The sequence below is a fragment of the Oncorhynchus mykiss genome, chromosome 2, assembly GCF_057628025.1.
Source record: "Oncorhynchus mykiss isolate SJ-2025 chromosome 2, ASM5762802v1, whole genome shotgun sequence".
Lineage (NCBI taxonomy): Eukaryota > Metazoa > Chordata > Actinopteri > Salmoniformes > Salmonidae > Oncorhynchus > Oncorhynchus mykiss.
The window spans coordinates 78,083,577-78,102,463 of record NC_143023.1 but is presented as its reverse complement, the minus strand read 5'-3'; the positions used below and the strand labels follow the sequence as shown (position 1 = coordinate 78,102,463).

At 43.9% G+C, this 18,887-nt stretch overlaps 1 protein-coding gene across 8 annotated transcripts in view; it reads left to right on the top strand.

Annotated features, from left to right (window-relative positions):
• The window catches only part of LOC110496855 (serine/threonine-protein kinase WNK1), a 66,617-nt gene that overhangs the window by 29,306 nt on the left and 18,424 nt on the right, over nt 1-18,887 (top strand). For all 8 annotated transcript variants that reach the window (XM_090208375.1, XM_036956134.2, XM_090208386.1 and 5 more), the window contains 3 exons: nt 16,428-16,600; nt 16,740-16,960; nt 18,600-18,757. In XM_090208375.1, coding sequence (XP_090064501.1) covers nt 16,428-16,600; nt 16,740-16,960; nt 18,600-18,757 — 552 coding nt within the window. The remainder of the gene's footprint in view (nt 1-16,427; nt 16,601-16,739; nt 16,961-18,599; nt 18,758-18,887) is intronic.

Below are 18,887 nucleotides of genomic sequence, written 5' to 3'. Positions count from 1 at the left end.
CGCTAGTTGCTACAAAACAAAAAACAAACTCACGTTAACATCTGCTAACCATGTTTATGTGACCAATAAAATTTGATATGATTTGAATGTAAAATCCCAAGAAAGGTGTCTACGAAACATTCCATTGACCCATGCAAAACTACGTGCTGCTTTTCTCTCCCTCCCTCCCTACCTGTATCCCAGTCCACCCATGTCTCTGTGGACCAAAGTCATTACAGTATTAAATACACAGCTCTTCACTGGCACGGGGCCAGTCAGGTTTCAACTTATTGTTTTACTGCATGTTAGTGCCAAGAGTCTCTTGAGGCCTATCTGATCTGGCTGGGCCACAGTACCTTGGGTTTTGAAGCAAAGTTGTTGCTGCTCCATGTGTATTGTGGCCCAAAACAAATTCTTAGTTACAATGACATCCTAACCCGCACGACGCTGGGCACACACCCGCATGCATGCACTCACTAACCCACATATGTTATGGGGTTAACGTGTATGTGTGAGTTTTCTACCAGCATCCACTGACCTGCGGAACTCGGCTAGTCATTTTGTTAGTCCAGCTATAGTTCAGCCTGGCCGACTGCTCGTCTCTGTATATGCTGAACCGCTGACCTCTACTGTCATGCCCTGTGGCCATGAGCTCCACACATGCATGTAAAATGTATAGAGGACACCACAATTGGAAGTAACAGTTGATGGATTGTAGCCAAACAACATCAGCCAAGTATGCAATCAATGTATCACCAAATCTATGTGTGGGCTAATTGATTAAACGTGTAACGGTCTTATCGATGGAAAATGGGTGCCCTGCCTCTGTTGCCAGTATGGCCTGAGTCAGACCAGTGAAACTGCTTCCCTTTTAAGTGTATTTTCCCCCAATGTCATCCTCAGAGCAGAAATCTGACAGAGACAGGCCTCAGAGTGGGCACAGACCCTTCTATTTTTCCTTGCTCTATTTATAGACTACATAGGTTATTTATGACAGCCTTTGCCTGGTAGCAGTGTGTGCTCTTCCATGGAAGCCTGGGCTTGACTGGCTTTAGAGTGGATCCATAATGCTCTGTGTGAAAGCTGCCTCACAGCACCTGGGCCATTTGACAGCCCAGTGCTGACTGTTGTGCTGACTGTTGTGCCAGGAATCTCCCCTCGTTAAGAAGTAAAAAAGGCTATTTCTTATCCATGCTAGGGTATCGGCTTGAAATACAGCAGTAGCAACATTGCTATTTATTGAGCTGACTCATTCCCAGTCTGAGACACACTGCTGCTGTGACTCATGACTGCAGTCTAGTCATTCATTACTGCTGTTGCCTGCCACCCGGGGATTTATTACTGCTTTATTCCTGTATTTTATAGGTCTCTTCCTTTTGGCTGGCACACCTTTCAAATGACATTTGAAGGATGTTGGCTGTGTCAAGTCTCCACTAGCTTCCTTGCATTTTCTCTCTTCCTTCACCGCCTCTGTTGTGAGAGGTGGTCATATATTTCCACCTGCTAGTTTTAGAAGGAAATTATCAGAAGAAAGGAGGAAAGTAGGGCTGGAAGGGAGCCATTGCACATGTGTTAATGTTGTGGTGGTCTTGGCCATCTCCCCTGGTGGTGACCGCTATAACCTGCGTTTATGGGTCACCTTAGCTACAGTCAGTAGGCTGTGCTGTGATTGACAGAGATGCATCCATCTGCAGATTATGCAGGCTGAGGCCCCCTGGTCTGCGAATCTCAAAGCGCGTGCGTCTAACAATTTTGGAATCAGATGGTGTTTTTGGTCTCAGATGCTATGTGCGCATGCAACCTGAACTTGGGATAAGTTCCAGGGTGTCAGTCGGTGCCCGTGCTCTGGTCCAGGGCATTATGTTAGTATTGTAGTGGTTGAAGTTGGGGTGTTTGGCTAGCCTATCTGTTTGTGCAGGATTAATTTCGTTTTGATAATTTTTTTAATACAATGTTAATGCCAAAAATCATTATAACCAAGCAACCACTTGTGTTATCACCTTGATAAATTGGCTACACTGACTAGCTAGCTACTACTACTAATAGAAAAGATACTGATTGGCTCCGAGACAAGAACGATACTTTAGTTTGAAATTATTTGGTGTGATTTGGTTTGATTAGGGAAATTAATTGCAATACGGTTTGATGCAGTGCATTTTTTTGCATGAACACTTTCATTTTCCATTTTAAATCCATATCTGCTGCTGATAGGAGCTCGGGAGCTGGATAAAACATTTTCCTACTTTTCTCATAATTTCTTTAACGTTGTCAGTTGCATAAAACATTTTAAGGTGACTTTCCCCCTTAAATGTAAGTGAAGATGTTCATGTTGCCCATCAGGTCCCTTAAGTGCTTAATTCAGTACATAAACTCAGCAAAAAAAGAAAAGTCCTCTCACTGTCAACTGCGTTCATTTTCAGCAAACTTAACACGTGTAAATAGATTTGCCAGTTCTTGCTGTGAGATGTTGCCAGTTCTTGCTGTGAGATGTTACCCCACTCTTACACCAAGGCGCCTGCAAATTCTCAGACATTTCTTGGGGGAATGGCCCTAGCCCTCACCCTCCGATCCAACAGGTCCCAGACGTGCTCAATGGGATTGAGATCCGGGCTCTTCACTGGCCATGGCAGAACACTGACATTACTGTCTTGCAGGAAATCACGCACAGAACGAGCAGTATGGCTGGTGGCATTGTCATGCTGGAGGGTCATGTCTGGATTGAGCCTACAGGAAGGGTACCACATGAGGGAGGAGGATGTCTTCCCTGTAACGTACAGCGTTGAGATTGCCGCCCCAGACCATGACGGACCCTCTCCTCCAAATCGATCCCGCTCCAGAGTACAGGCCTCAGTGTACCACTCATTCCTTCGACAATAAACGCGTATCCGACCATCACCCCTGGTGAGACAAAACCGCGACTCGTCAGTGAAGAGCACTTTTTGCCAGTTCTGTCTGGTCCAGCGACGGTGAGTTTGTGCCCATAGGCAACGTTGTTGCCGGTGATGTCTGGTGAGGACCTGCCTTTACAACAGGCCTACAAGCCCTCAGTCCAGCCTCTGTTCGAAATAGGCTGATAGTCTGAGCACTAATGGAGGGATTGTGCGTTCCTGTTGTAACTCGGGCAGTTGTTGTTGCCATCCTGTACCTGTCCCGTTCGGATGTACCGATCCTGTGCAGATGTTACACGTGGTCTGCCACTGGGAGGACAATCAGCTGTCCGTCCTGTCTCCCAGTAGCGCCGTATTTGGCGTCTCACAGTACGGACATTGCAATTTATTGCCCTGGCCACATCTGCAGTTCTCATGCCTCCTTGTAGCATGTCTAAGGCACGTTCACGCAGATGAGCAGGGGCCCTGGGCATCTTTCTTTTGGTGTTTTTCAGAGTCAGTGGAAAGGCCTCTTTAGTGTCCTAAGTTTTAATAACTGTGACCTTAATTCCCTAATGCCTGTAAGCTGTTATTGTTTTAACGACCAGTCCACAGGTGGATGTTCATTAATTAATGTTCATTGAACAAGCATGGGAAACGGTGTTTACAATGAAGATCTGTGAAGTTGAATTTTTACTCTTTGTATTTTTTTTATTTTTTTTTAGTTTATATAGCGAGAGAAGTTTATCAATTTTAACATCATTTGTGGAGGCTAATGTTGCTTTGCCTCTGCCCTGGTTTCAAAAGCAAAACATCCATCACCCAGCTAGTTAGGTACTTAGCTAAACAATGGAAGGTGCACATTCAATGACTACAAAGCTAGTCAGTTAGCTTGACGTGCTCAAAAGTAGTAACAAGTTCTGAAGAAGTTACTAAAATAAAACATATCTAATGAATAAATGTTTGAATAAATGTTTGACATGTTCAGCCAGTGAATCAAGTCATCTCTATTGTAACCCGAGACTCTTTCTGCCATACAGGCCTTCAAACTACCGTAAAACCCTTAAATTATGCCTTCACCTAAATAACTGTTTGAGGGGCTCTATGCAACACCTTTAAACAATTCCCTTAGGTAAGGGAACATTTTCCTTAAAGGTGCAATGTGCAGAAATCACTCCGCCACAAATAGTTCGCCCAATTTCAGTTTGTCACAAAACAAGCATTGCTTACATGGAACCCAAACCGGCTGCGCGGGTGCGCCATTGTGCGTAAATTTATTTTGTCCCCCCACACCAAACGTGATTACGACACGCAGGTTAAAATATCAAAACAAACTCTGTACCAATTTATATTAATTTGGGGACAGGTCGAAAAGCATTAAACATTTATGGCTAGTTAGCTTGCACTTGCTAGCTAATTTGTCCAATTTAGCTAGCTTGCTGTTGCTAGCTAATTTGTGCAACTCAATGTTTCTATCCCTGGACAAGGTCCTCTATGCCTCCAATTAATCCACACATAAAACGGTCAACTGAATCGTTTCTAGTCATCTCTCGTCCTTCTAGGCCTTTTCTCTTGACTTTATATTGCGATTGGCAACTTTCATAAATTAGGTGCATTACCGCCACTGACCTCGTTCGTCTTTCAGTCACCCACGTGGGTATAACCAATGATGAGATGGCATGTGGGTACCTGCTTGTATAAACCAATGAGGAGATGGGAGAAGGAGGACTTGCAGCGCGATCTGCGTCAGAAATAGAACTGATTTTCTATTGTAGCCCTTGGCAACGCAGACGCTCGTTGGCGTGCGTGAGCAGTGTGGGTGCAATAATTGAATAACAGATTTCTACATTTATTTTGGAATGCTCGCACACGCGAGTGTTGTCAGCCTGTTAGTGTAGAGAGAAATTGTACATTCTAAACCACTGTGAAATATATTTTCAATAACCAAGAATATAGTATTTATATAGTATATAGTTTGAAGTTGGTGTACAAAACCGAAGGTGAAAGACACAAAAATATAACTTAAGAACAGGAAGGATCTGAATAGCATTCATAGAACAGATCTACTGCTTTCAATGAGAATCACAGATCTATAACTGAGATTTATATGTGAAGTTGGTTGGGTTGCCCAAAAAGTTGCATAGTGTAGCTTTAAGGTAAACAATTAAGATGTTTTATGCTTTTTTGTCTCCCACGTCAATATTTATATTTAGACATTAACATGGCATTTAGCCAATTCATATAATACAGTTTTGGATTTTACCGTATCAAAAGCGAACCGTATAAACCGTGGAGAGCTTCTTCCGCTCTGACCAATAAATGTGACAATGCGCAGTTCACAAAAAAATATTGCTGTCCTTTTAAATTACCCCGTTCAAGTTAAAATGGCCAAATACACTGACGGTTTTTAAAGCAGAACTACTTCTTGGTGGTGAACTTGAACAATCTAAATAAAACCTGAATGATTGACAACCCCAATCAGCAGTTGGATGTGAGTTATGTTCACTCCGGTAAAACACCATTTTCTACAGGGTATTTGGTAATAATGGCCCAGAAAATGACATTGGTTGTCAAAGTAATAAAGCCTATTATTTGACATCTGAATGCAAATGTGCAAATAGCCTATTCGAACAGGGATGGGCCTACCTCCCGTTGGCGCGAACTTTCTCCCGCACACTACTATGTACACTGGGATATTTTGAAAAAAACACAGGATGGTTTTTCAATATCGTTGGTCTTTGAAGTTTTTTAAATTAAGTTGAATATTTGTAGCTAGTTTAAAAAAAAAAAAATACCTGCAGTCAACTTATGCAATACGTTAGGAGATAAAGAACATTGCGTTCTTCATTTAATCTGTCACATTATTATGTAGTTTATGGTAGTCCCCAGTCGTGGTGTTTTTTTACACAAGCACACGTTGACAAGAGCTTTGAATCACTTACTGTAGCAACATGCGCCAGCAGAAATTCCCCTCTTGGTTAAAGAGACTTGCTGGCACATTCTTGTTTTGTGCGTGCAGCAAACTGTGAGTAGCGTTTTTGACTTACTTGTATAGTTTAGGTCAGAAACTCAAAATATTCGCAATGCGCTTGTTAGAATTTTAGTTAGCATTGTCTATGAAGATTCCTTAGTATGTGTTAACATTTTTTAAATTCTAGTAAGTAACTTTTTCGGGGCTTTGAATATTAGTGCTTTTTAAATAGATGCCTGCAGTCAGCTTGTGTACTAGCAAATGTTTCATTGTAAAGTTTTTTTCATTATGAAGCTTTCTGGTACTAGTTTCCCAAAACAGAGGTTTAAGCCAGTCACGTGTTTTTGTTTACAAAGAGTCTCCCTAAGCAAAATGTGAGCTTTGTGAGGTGAGTCACTCCTGCAGAGCGACTTAAGTCAGGTGATCATGTTACACTTGTATGAAATTCACTACTAATGTTTGCCAGCTATATTTCTTAACTATTAAGTTAACTATCTAATGTTTGTGTTGTGTGTGGCAAACTGCGTTTTTACATACTTGCATAACTTTAAGCGCTGGGTTGCCTGTCCTAGTAGTAAAGGTTTGCATGTGCTTGTTAGCATTTTCCTAGCATCCTCTATGAGAGTTCCTTAGTACTTTTTAGCATTGTTAGCATTTTCCTAGCATCCACTATGAGAGTTCCTTAGTACTTTTTAGCATTGTTAGCATTCTGGTAAGTGCCGTTTTTTTTGTTTTTTTTCTTCTTTTGGAAAAACAATTGCGCCCCTTGTGTGCACTACTGGTAATATGGTGTATCCTGGGAATGCACAGACAATATGGATACCGCCCAACCCTAATACGTCGTAACATGCTTTTTATTGTTTGATGTGCTACTGAACTGAAGGAGAGGACGCATCAATTCCATCACTACAGATATGAGGGGAAAAAATATGAATAAAAAACATTAGTGAACTGACAATTCTTAACATTTGAATTGTTTTTCTGGCCAATGCATGCTATATTTGGATCGGTTTGGGTTCCCGCAGACTGATGTACTTTTATCTAACGCATCAGTCCCCAGTTCAAGTGTTTATCGGTGAATCATTACATCCCTAATACTGATAACTAACCCCTTTAGGCTAGCTTCTCATTCTAAATGTAATTTCTCCATCCGTGCTGTTGGTGGTGATAACGCACCATTCTCTGTCACCACTTGACATCCTGTCTCAGCTCGTATGTCTCACTGTATTTATGCCATGAGAAGGTATCTGATGCAGCCAGACTCCTTTGAGATACTGGGCCAATTTCAGCTCTGGATTTTTGGCTGTGAGTGGCTGGGCTGCCATGGTAATGTTAACATTTTGCAGTGGTGGACATTCTACTTTGCATATTTACTAGAGGTTGACCGATTTTGATTTTTCAACACCGATGCCGATTATTGGAGATCCAAAATATATATTTTTTATTTTTTTAAATATATATTTTTAAATTTGTAATAATAACAATTACAACAATACTGAATGAACACTTTTTTTTATTTTAACTTAATATAATGCATCAATAAAAATCAATTTAGCCTCAAATAATGAAACATGTTCAATTTGGTTTAAATAATGCAAAAACAAAGTGTTGGAGAAGAAAGTAAAAGTGCAATATATGCCATGTAAGAAAGCTAACGTTTAAGTTCCTTGCTCAGAACATGAGAACAAATGAAAGTTGGTGGTTCCTTTTAACATGAGACTTCAATATTCCAAGGTAAGAGGTTTTAGGTTGTAGTTAGTATTTATAGGACTATTTCTCTCTCTACCATTTGTATTTCATATACTTTAGACTATTGGATGTTCTTATAAGCACCTTAGTATTGCCAGTGTAACAGTATAGCTTCCGTCCCTCTCCTCGTCCCTACCTGGGCTCGAACCAGCAACACATCGACAACAGACACTCTCGAAGCAGCGTTACCCATGCAGAGCAAGGGGAACAACTACTCCAAGTCTCAGAGCGAGTGATGTTTGAAATGCTATTAGTGCGTACCCCGCTAACTAGCTAGCCATTTCACATCGGTTACACCAGCCTAATCTCGGGAGTTGATATGCTTGAAGTCATAAACAGCTCAATGCTTGAAGCATTGAGAAGAGCTGCTGGCAAAACGCACGGAAGTGCTGTTTGAATGAATGCTTACTAGCCTGCTGCTGCCTACCATCGCTCAGACTGCTCTATCAAATCATAGACTTAATTATAACATAACACACAGAAATACGAGCCTTTGGTCATTAATATGGTCGAATCCGGAAACATTTTGAAAACAAAACGTTTATTATTTCAGTGTAATACGGAGCCTTTATCTAATGGTTGGCATCCCTAAGTAAATATTCCTGTTACATTGTACAATCTTCAATGTTATGTTATAATTACGTAAAATTTTGGCAAATTAGTTTGCAATGAGCCAGGCTGCCCAAACTGTTCCATATACCCTGACTCTGCATGCAATGAACGCAAGAGAAGTAACACAATTTCACCTGGTTAATATTGCCTGCTAACCTGGATCTCTTTTAGCTTTAATAGGCAGGTTTAAAAATATATACTTCTGTGTATTGATTTTAAGAAAGGCATTGGTGTTTATGGTTAGGTACAGTCGTGCAACGGTTGTGCTTTTTTCACAAATGCGCCTTTGTTAAATCATCCCCCTGCGTTGCATCGATTATATGCAACGCAGGACATGCTAAATAAACTAGTAATATCATCAACCATGTGTAGTTAACTAGTGATTATGATTGATTGATTTTTATGAGAAGTTTAATGCTAGCTAGCAACTTACCTTGGCTTCTACTGCATTCGCGTAACAGGCAGGCTCCTCGTGGAGTGCAATGAGATTAGCGTGTTGGACTAGTTAACTGAACGGTTGCAAGATTGGATCCCCTGAGCTGACAAGGTGAAAATCTGTCTTTCTGCCCCTGAACAAGGCCTAGGAACAGTGGGTTAACTGCCGTCATTGAAAATAAGAATGTGTTTTTAACGGACTTGCCTAGTTAAATAAAGGTGTAAAAAATATATATATTTCCAATTGTTATGAAAACTTGAAATCGGTCCTAATTAATCGGCCATTCTGATTAATCGGTCGACCTTTAATATTTACCCAACCCATTACCCAGAACATTCTGTGCCAGCATGGTGCCCATTTACAAATGAAAACAATAGTGTTTTCAGAGAGAGGCTGTGTACGCAGGTGTTTGTATATGCATGTGTAGGCCTAACATGCTGCCTAATATGTGCCATCGTGCGCATTTTGATTTTGTCCACCCACACCAGATGTGATCAGAACACACAGGTTGAAATATCAAAACCAACTCTGAACCAACTATATTAATTTGGGGTGCAGGTTGAAAAGCATTAAGCATTTATGGCAATTTAGCTAGCATGCTGTTGTTGCTAGATAGCTTGCTTGCTGTTGCGAGCGACGTCAACCCAATTCAGTTTGTTTGAGATGAGTTGGACCGCAGAGTAAAGGAAAAGCAGCCAACAAGTGCTCAGAATATATGTGAACTCTTTCAAGACTGCTGGAAAAAACATTCTAGTTGAAGCTGGTTGAGAGAATTCCAGGTGTGTGCAAAGAGTGGCTACTTTGAAGAACCTGAAATGTAAAATAACACTTTTTTTCCCCCCATATGTGTTATTTTGTAGTTCTGATTTCTTCACTATTGTTCTACATTTTAGAAAATTGTAAAAAATAAATAAAAACGCTTGAATAAGTAGGTGTCCAAACCTTTGACTGGTACTGTATATAAATGGATGGATACATGGTGTATCACATTTAACAAACCAAACATTCACATACTGTTATAGAAGGTCAAGTTAAAACCCAAAACGATCTGTGCTTCAATACCGCCCAGCCCTAGTAGGGGCGAGGGGTCTGTTTGGGATTAGGAAAAAAAGGACAGGGGGGGGTAAAGAATGAAGCTATTGAATTCTGCCGTGGATGTTTTGTTTGCTCTTTCTTCAGTGCATGTGAAAACAGTCAAAGAAATTGGAAGGGGAACCACTGGCCCACACCACGGGCCCAGCAGATACTAAAACTAGGTCAGTTGGTCAGGGGGCACAGCAAGCACCTCCTCATCCAGGCTCAGGGTCACCCCTCTGACTAAAATATACTCTGGTTCCCTGTCACCCCCTCAACCCTGTCCCCTTTCCCCCTACAACAAACGCTGCCTTGTTTCCAAAGAATCCTCATCCCTCTGTCTCCTGTCTGCCAAAACTCCCTCCCTAGTAACGGCCCCCAACTCTCATCAGTCAGACCTAAGCCCCAGAGTTGGAACAGCTCAGTTCCTCTTTAACTGCAGAGCAGTGTGCTGTTTCATTGTTCTTTTGTTGAGAAAGTTCTCTCTCTCCCTCTGCTCTCCTCAAACAATGGGGAGTGTTTCCTGGACAACCTGGCAGGGTGCCAGGTCTTTGACTGGGGGGGGGGTTCTATTCTGGGCTTGGTTGACTGGTGGTGGGTTGCCAGATCTTGCACTGAGGTTTTATATTGTGGTCTGGTCTCAGTGCAAATGTAGGTCAGTCCAGCAGTATATCTGGCAATTTGTGGCAACCCTGAGACGGAGGCTTATTGGCCTAACGACTCTGGCCATTTTTAATCTCGTTTTAGTATTTACAAAAGCCTTCTGTAAAATGTGACTTTTTAGTTAGAACAATTTATTTGCGGGCTCTTTTAGTAAAGAAAATGTTGGTTCATATATTTGTCAAAAAATGTAGGGATTGGCTATCATAAAGAGTAAAGAGTTTTAGCCTACACATGCATGAAGGTATTTGACTTGTAATTGATATTCTGTCAGTGCTTTAGGCTGGCCACCTGTTGAATGTTGCCAGACAGAATTCTGTGTTTGTATTAGAGTGCACTAGGAGTAGTAGTAGTCTGCTTAATCTGTATGTTGACTTGAACTCTTTATCAGCAATCACTTGTTTCAAAATAGATGCATGAAGCTGTATTGTGTGTTTTGTGGTAGGCTGGTCTTGTCTGCTCAGTAGATTTAGCTGTTTTTCCTGACCACATGACCTGACCAAGAAAAACGCCCGTCCCTACTGATGACATTTTGTGTGCTTTGCGATGTTAGACTGAGGGGAGTTGGTTAGTAGACAGGGGAAATTAGGTTTTTCACATGTATCCACTTCACATTCATCTCACACTTTGGCTCTTTTGTTTTAGTTTGGTGGAAAAGTAGGCCAAAGCTGCACACATTCCTCTCATGTCAATGCCCCACGCCAGAGAAAACACTGACAATTGCCCTACACCCCAGACTATGTGTGTGGTGTGAGCCGGCATGCACACGATTGTTTGATCTTGTATGTGAGATGTTTGAAAGCTGTTTCATCTGATGTGATAACCTGGATGGGTTTACATACTAGTGTTCTTTATATTCCAAAGCACTTTCATCCAACTCCAAGTGCGGAAGCATTTTGTCCCAAGCATGCTAAAGACTTTCTAATTGTAGGGTAACTGACGGAAATGTTTGCAGACTTGTCCTCTTTTCAAATGCTTAGCTCACTAAATTCTCTTATTGTAAGAACAACACTAGGCATAACTGCCAAAATGTAGACTAGCTGCTTTCACTTTGGCATATTTTTTTATTTTATTTATTTCACCTTTATTTAACCAGGTAGGCTAGTTGAGAACAAGTTCTCATTTGCAACTGCGACCTGGCCAAGATAAGGCATAGCAGTGTGAACAGACAACACAGAGTTACACATGGAGTAAACAATTAACAAGTCAATAACACAGTAGAAAACAAAGGGGGAGTCTATATACAATGTGTGCAAAAGGCATGAGGAGGTAGGCGAATAATTACAATTTTGCAGATTAACACTGGAGTGATAAATGATCAGATGGTCATGTACAGGTAGAGATATTGGTGTGCAAAAGAGCAGAAAAGTAAATAAATAAAAACAGTATGGGGATGAGGTAGGTGAAAATGGGTGGGCTATTTACCAATAGACTATGTACAGCTGCAGCGATCGGTTAGCTGCTCAGATAGCTGATGTTTGAAGTTGGTGAGGGAGATAAAAGTCTCCAACTTCAGCGATTTTTGCAATTCGTTCCAGTCACAGGCAGCAGAGTACTGGAACGAAAGGTGGCCAAATGAGGTGTTGGCTTTAGGGATGATCAGTGAGACACCTGCTGGAGCGCGTGCTACGGATGGGTGTTGCCATCGTGACCAGTGTGCTGAGATAAGGCGGAGCTTTACCTAGCATGGACTTGTAGATGACCTGGAGCCAGTGGGTCTGGCGACGAATATGTAGCGAGGGCCAGCCGACTAGAGCATACAAGTCGCAGTGGTGGGTGGTATAAGGTGCTTTAGTGACAAAACGGATGGCACTGTGATAGACTGCATCCAGTTTGCTGAGTAGAGTGTTGGAAGCCATTTTGTAGATGACATCGCCGAAGTCGAGGATCGGTAGGATAGTCAGTTTTACTAGGGTAAGCTTGGCGGCGTGAGTGAAGGAGGCTTTGTTGCGGAATAGAAAGCCGACTCTTGATTTGATTTTCGATTGGAGATGTTTGATATGAGTCTGGAAGGAGAATTTGCAGTCTAGCCAGACACCTAGGTACTTATAGATGTCCACATATTCTAGGTCGGAACCATCCAGGGTGGTGATGCTAGGCGGGCATGCGGGTGCAGGCAGCGATCGGTTGAAAAGCATGCATTTGGTTTTACTAGCGTTTAAGAGCAGTCGGAGGCCACGGAAGGAGTGTTGTATGGCATTGAAGCTTGTTTGGAGGTTAGATAGCACAGTGTCCAATGACGGGCCGAAAGTATATAGAATGGTGTCGTCTGCGTAGAGGTGGATCAGGGAATCGCCCGCAGCAAGAGCAACATCATTGATGTATACAGAGAAAAGAGTCGGCCCGAGAATTGAACCCTGTGGCACCCCCATAGAGACTGCCAGAGGACCGGACAGCATGCCCTCCGATTTGACACACTGAACTGTCTGCAAAGTAATTGGTGAACCAGGCAAGGCAGTCATCCGAAAAACCGAGGCTACTGAGTCTGCCGATAAGAATATGGTGATTGACAGAGTCGAAAGCCTTGGCAAGGTCGATGAAGACGGCTGCACAGTACTGTCTTTTATCGATGGCGGTAATGATATCGTTTAGTACCTTGAGCGTGGCTGAGGTGCACCCGTGACCGGCTCGGAAACCAGATTGCACAGCGGAGAAGGTACAGTGGGATTCGAGATGGTCAGTGACCTGTTTATTGACTTGGCTTTCGAAGACCTTAGATAGGCAGGGCAGGATGGATATAGGTCTGTAACAGTTTGGGTCCAGGGTGTCTCCCCCTTTGAAGAGGGGGATGACTGCGGCAGCTTTCCAATCCTTGGGGATCTCAGACGATATGAAAGAGAGGTTGAACAGGCTGGTAATAGGGGTTGCGACAATGGTGGCGGATAGTTTCAGAAATAGAGGGTCCAGATTGTCAAGCCCAGCTGATTTGTACGGGTCCAGGTTTTGCAGCTCTTTCAGAACATCTGCTATCTGGATTTGGGTAAAGGAGAACCTGGAGAGGCTTGGGCGAGGAGCAGCGGAGGGGGCGGGGCTGTTGGCCGAGGTTGAAGTAGCCAGGCGGAAGGCATGGCCAGCCGTTGAGAAATGCTTATTGAAGTTTTCGATAATCATGGATTTATCGGTGGTGACCGTGTTACCTAGCCTCAGTGCAGTGGGCAGCTGGGAGGAGGTGCTCTTGTTCTCCATTGACTTCAGTGTCCCAGAACTTTTTGGAGTTGGAGCTACAGGATGCAAACTTCTGCCTGAAGAAGCTGGCCTTAGCTTTCCTGACTGACTGCGTGTATTGGTTCCGGACTTCCCTGAACAGTTGCATATCACGGGGACTATTCGATGCTATTGCAGTCCGCCACAGGATGTTTTTGTGCTGGTCGAGGGCAGTCAGGTCTGGGGTGAACCAAGGGCTGTATCTGTTCTTAGTTCTGCATTTTTTGAACGGAGCATGCTTATCTAAAATGGTGAGGAAGTTACTTTTAAAGAATGACCAGGCATCCTCAACTGACGGGATGAGGTCAATGTCCTTCCAGGATACCCGGGCCAGGTCGATTAGAAAGGCCTGCTCACAGAAGTGTTTTAGGGAGCGTTTGACAGTGATGAGGGGTGGTCGTTTGACTGCGGCTCCGTAGCGGATACAGGCAATGAGGCAGTGATCGCTGAGATCCTGGTTGAAGACAGCGGAGGTGTATTTGGAGGGCCAGTTGGTCAGGATGACGTCTATGAGGGTGCCCTTGTTTACAGAGTTAGGGTTGTACCTGGTGGGTTCCTTGATGATTTGTGTGAGATTGAGGGCATCAAGCTTAGATTGTAGGACTGCCGGGGTGTTAAGCATATCCCAGTTTAGGTCACCTAACAGAACAAACTCTGAAGCTAGATGGGGGGCGATCAATTCACAAATGGTGTCCAGGGCACAGCTGGGAGCTGAGGGAGGTCGGTAGCAGGCGGCAACAGTGAGAGACTTATTTCTGGAGAGAGTAATTTTCAAAATTAGTAGTTCGAACTGTTTGGGTATGGACCTGGAAAGTATGACATTACTTTGCAGGCTATCTCTGCAGTAGACTGCAACTCCTCCCCCTTTGGCAGTTCTATCTTGACGGAAGATGTTATAGTTGGGTATGGAAATCTCTGAATTTTTGGTGGCCTTCCTGAGCCAGGATTCAGACACAGCAAGGACATCAGGGTTAGCAGAGTGTGCTAAAGCAGTGAGTAAAACAAACTTAGGGAGGAGGCTTCTGATGTTGACATGCATGAAACCAAGGCTTTTTCGATCACAGAAGTCAACAAATGAGGGTGCCTGGGGACATGCAGGGCCTGGGTTTACCTCCACATCACCCGCGGAACAGAGAAGGAGTAGTATGAGAGTGCGGCTAAAGGCTATCAAAACTGGTCGCCTAGAGCGTTGGGGACGGAGAATAAGAGGAGCAGGTTTCTGGGCATGGTAGAATATATTCAGGGCATAATGCGCAGACGGGGGTATGGTGGGGTGCGGGTACAGCGGAGGTAAGCCCAGGCACTGGGTGATGATGAGAGAGGTTGTATCTCTGGACATGCTGGTTGTAATGGGTGAGGTCACCGCATGTGTGGGAGGTGGGACAAAGGAGTTATCAGGGGTATGAAGAGTGGAACTAGGGGCTCCATTGTGAACTAAAACAATGATAACTAACCTGAACAACAGTATACAAGGCATATTGACACTTGAGAGAGACATACAGCGAGGCATACAGTAATCACAGGTGTTGAGTTGGGAAAGCTAGCTAAAACAGTAGGTGAGACAACAGCTAATCAGCTAGCACAACAACAGCAGGTAAAATGGCGTTGACTAGGCAACGGGGCCAACAGATAAAACAAACAAGCAGAATGGAGTACCGTGATTAATGGACAGTCCAGCGTGCATCAGCTATGTAGCCAATAGATCAGTGTCCAGGGGGCAGCGGTGGATGGGGCAGGGAAGTTGGACTGGCGAGTGTTATCCAGGTTAAAAAAACTAACAATGACTAAATAGCTTGTAGCTGGTTAGCTTCTGGGGGTTCTTGAGTGTGTACTAAAAATAAAAAATAATAGCGATTCCGTATCACATTGGGTGAGAAAGGTTTCCGGAAGGTATAAACAAGTTAAAAATCAAAAAGAGAAAGTAAATATGGATCCAGTTAGTGTTTGGGACGCGGTGATTCAGACGGTTAGCAGGCCTGTGCTAACAAGCTAACAGTTTGTAGGCCCGGGCTAAACAAGGTAGCAGTTAGCGGACCGGAGCTGGACAAGCTAGCAGTTAGCAGGCCGAATTAGCAAGCAGGGAGATAGCGAGGGCTAGAGAGTTAGCCTTTGGGGGACGTCGCGATGGGGTGAGTCTGTTTATTCCTCTTCATGCGGTGACATCGATAGACCGGTCGTGGGCCCGGGTATTGTAGCCCAGGAGTATGCCACGGTGGTAGCACAGGTGCGCTGGCCGGGCTAGCTTCAAGCTAAGTGGGTGGAAACGCTAGCCAGGAGTAATCATCCGGGCTTGCGGTTTAGCTAGATAGCTAGTTGTGAAGATCCAGCTGAGAAATGTTCCATTTGCGGTGGGAATCCGGGGATGAATCCGGGGATGAAAAATAAATAGGTCCGTTATGCTCTGGTTAGAGTCGCGTTGTTCGAACTGGCGAGAGCTTTCCGAGCTAAAGGTTAGCTGATGACCGGTTAGCTGAAGACCGCTAGCACAGCTGGTGGTTAGCTGGCTAGCTTCAGTTGAGGGGTTCCGGTTCCGAAGTAAATATAAATACTTTAGGAAAAATAGCTACATTGGGTGAGGCGGGTTGCAGGAGAGTATTGGAAGCTTAGGTTTAGCAAAATGTTTTTAAAGAGATATGCGAAGAAAAATATGTAAAAAAACGAAAAAGAAACGATATATACAAGGGACACGACACGACGACTTACTGCTACGCCACCTTGGACTCTAATAGGCTACTGTTCCCATTGTTATTTGACTCTCCTGCATGTAAAAAGTATATGTCATATAAGCATGTACGCTAAATCCACTCTTTTCAACTGTATTGACCCTCTCCTGTATGTAACATTAACGTTCCTATGATTTCCCCTCCCCCTGTAGGACCGTAAGCTGTCCAAGTCGGAGCGCCAGCGGTTCAAGGAGGAGGCGGGCATGCTGAAGGGGCTGCAGCACCCCAACATTGTCCGCTTCTACGATTCCTGGGAGGCCCCTGTTAAAGGCAGGAAGTGTATTGTGCTGGTCACAGAGCTCATGACCTCTGGAACACTCAAAACGTGAGTCTCACTTTCACACACAGACATCAACACCAGTCTATCATCATGATTAAATTGTTGGTCCTAGTTACCCAAATCAGTGAAATGTGATGAGGATGGTTGTGTGATGTTCATCTTTACTCCTATGTCCGTTCTGTAGGTATCTGAAGCGCTTCAAGGTCATGAAGATCAAAGTTCTGAGGAGCTGGTGTAGGCAGATCCTGAAGGGCCTTCACTTCCTCCACACCAGGGCCCCGCCTATCATCCACAGGGACCTGAAGTGTGACAACATCTTCATTACGGGGCCCACAGGCTCCGTCAAGATAGGAGACCTGGGATTAGCAACACTCAAGAGGTCCTCTTTTGCCAAGAGTGTCATAGGTAAGACCCCAACATCACCAGCTACCTTTTACTGTGCTCTGCTTTCTTCCTCACTAAACTCCAATGGGGATGTCTTGTGTAAGGTCATCATTATACTGTAGTTAACATTGAGGTTGTGAATGGTTAGATTATTATTTTATTTATTCTCTTTTTTTTTACTGACAATGTGGTTGGAAAGCAGACCACAATGTTTCAGCTCTCTTTTCAAACCACAGCTCAAGTGGAGGCCAGGCCATGGGGAGACCCACTAACCCTCTCTTTACACACACTGTGTTATGTCAGCGAGTCCACCAGGGCTGATTACTCGTGACAGAATTGATTTGATTCTCTTTTTCTTCCACAAAGTGAAAGTTCACTTTCAGGCTCCTACTGAGAGTAAGTAGTGCCAATTTCTGTGAAATATGAATCTCAATCCACTTGTCATGCCTTAACTGTCAGGCTAGCCAGGCCAGGGTTACAGGTATGACCTCTGGTTAGGTGTTCTGTCTCAGACTGGTCTTTGCTCTGTGGTTTGGAAATATGTGGTCTGTTTGCCAGTGATGCCAATAACGTTTGCCGTTTCTGTTTTTTGAAGGGTTTGGCCCTACAGGTTTTTGTCCGTGTTTGTCTCTGTCCTTTAAAAAATGTCAGGAGCACAGAGAATAATGTCTGCTTCTTTTTCTGTCTGGAAAGCCCCCCCTTCCCACTTTCCTCTTCTCCTTTATCAGCCTTTTTGTTGTTGTTCTTTCACACTCTCGGGTATGTTTTGAGACTGTAGGCTGTAGCCTCAGCTGTGCTCCGTTCTGCAGTAAAGGAATAAGTAGGGTACTGCTGGTCAGTGAGTATTGTAATGGCCTGGTAAGTGTGCGAGTGCACTGTGACACACACCTTACAAAAAACTAATCATTTCAAATAACCATTAGAGTTTTTCTGTGTAAGACCATTAGAAGATTGAGAGCAGAGTATCTGCTATTTGAATAAGGCTGGTGTCCAGAAATGCACTGTTTCACTAACTAGCTATGGGATCTGCTTCTCTCGGCCATCACCATAACACCTTACTCCCCAGGTCAAGGAGGACAGGTGAGTCAGACTACTCAAAGGTATGTTTGTATGAAACAGGTTATGTTTGAGGGTTTAGTTGTGAAATGTAAGGTCTTGACACAAGTTATTTCCATAGCTAGTTTTACTATTTGTGCCCCTTCTATGCCATTTTGAGGCCCCTGATCATTGACGTTCATCTCACTAACCAGGTTCTGATTGGTAAACCGGGCCATTCTACAGCTTGTCAGTAGTTAAACTGACAAAGTGTGTGTCTAACACCAGTTTGGCCCCCCCTACAGTGTTTTCTGTACACCAGCCATCTTCTGTAGACTCCCTATACAAGGTGTCACCCCACAGATAACCAGGTCTTACACAGAGAAACTTGTGCCTCTTTCTCTACAGTCTAACTGAACCCGGCCCCCCCCCTTTTTTGTTCCCTCCTTCCTCTCTCTCTTTCTCTACTCTCCTTCGCAGCTTCTGCTCACCTGGAGGCAGCGGTGGACCGGTCACTCTTCCTCCTCTTGGTTAGAGGAGAAGAGGGGCGTTTGGGGTGTGACACTCGGAGATGGAGACGAACACACAGAGAGACAGAGTTCTGAATGGTTGTATTTGATTTAAGGTACCCCTGAGTTCATGGCGCCTGAGATGTATGAGGAGAAGTACGACGAGTCAGTGGATGTGTATGCCTTTGGGATGTGCATGCTGGAGATGGCCACCTCAGAGTACCCATACTCCGAGTGCCAGAACGCTGCACAGATCTACCGCAGAGTCACCAGCGTAAGTCTCCGCTGCCTCAACCCCAATTGCCTGTTGTCCTCGCTCTGCCACCCGTTCTCCTCCTCTTTCCAGTTCCCTCTTTATCTGCCCCTTCTCCCTCACTGCTTGGCTGTCCCTTGAGCTAATTTCT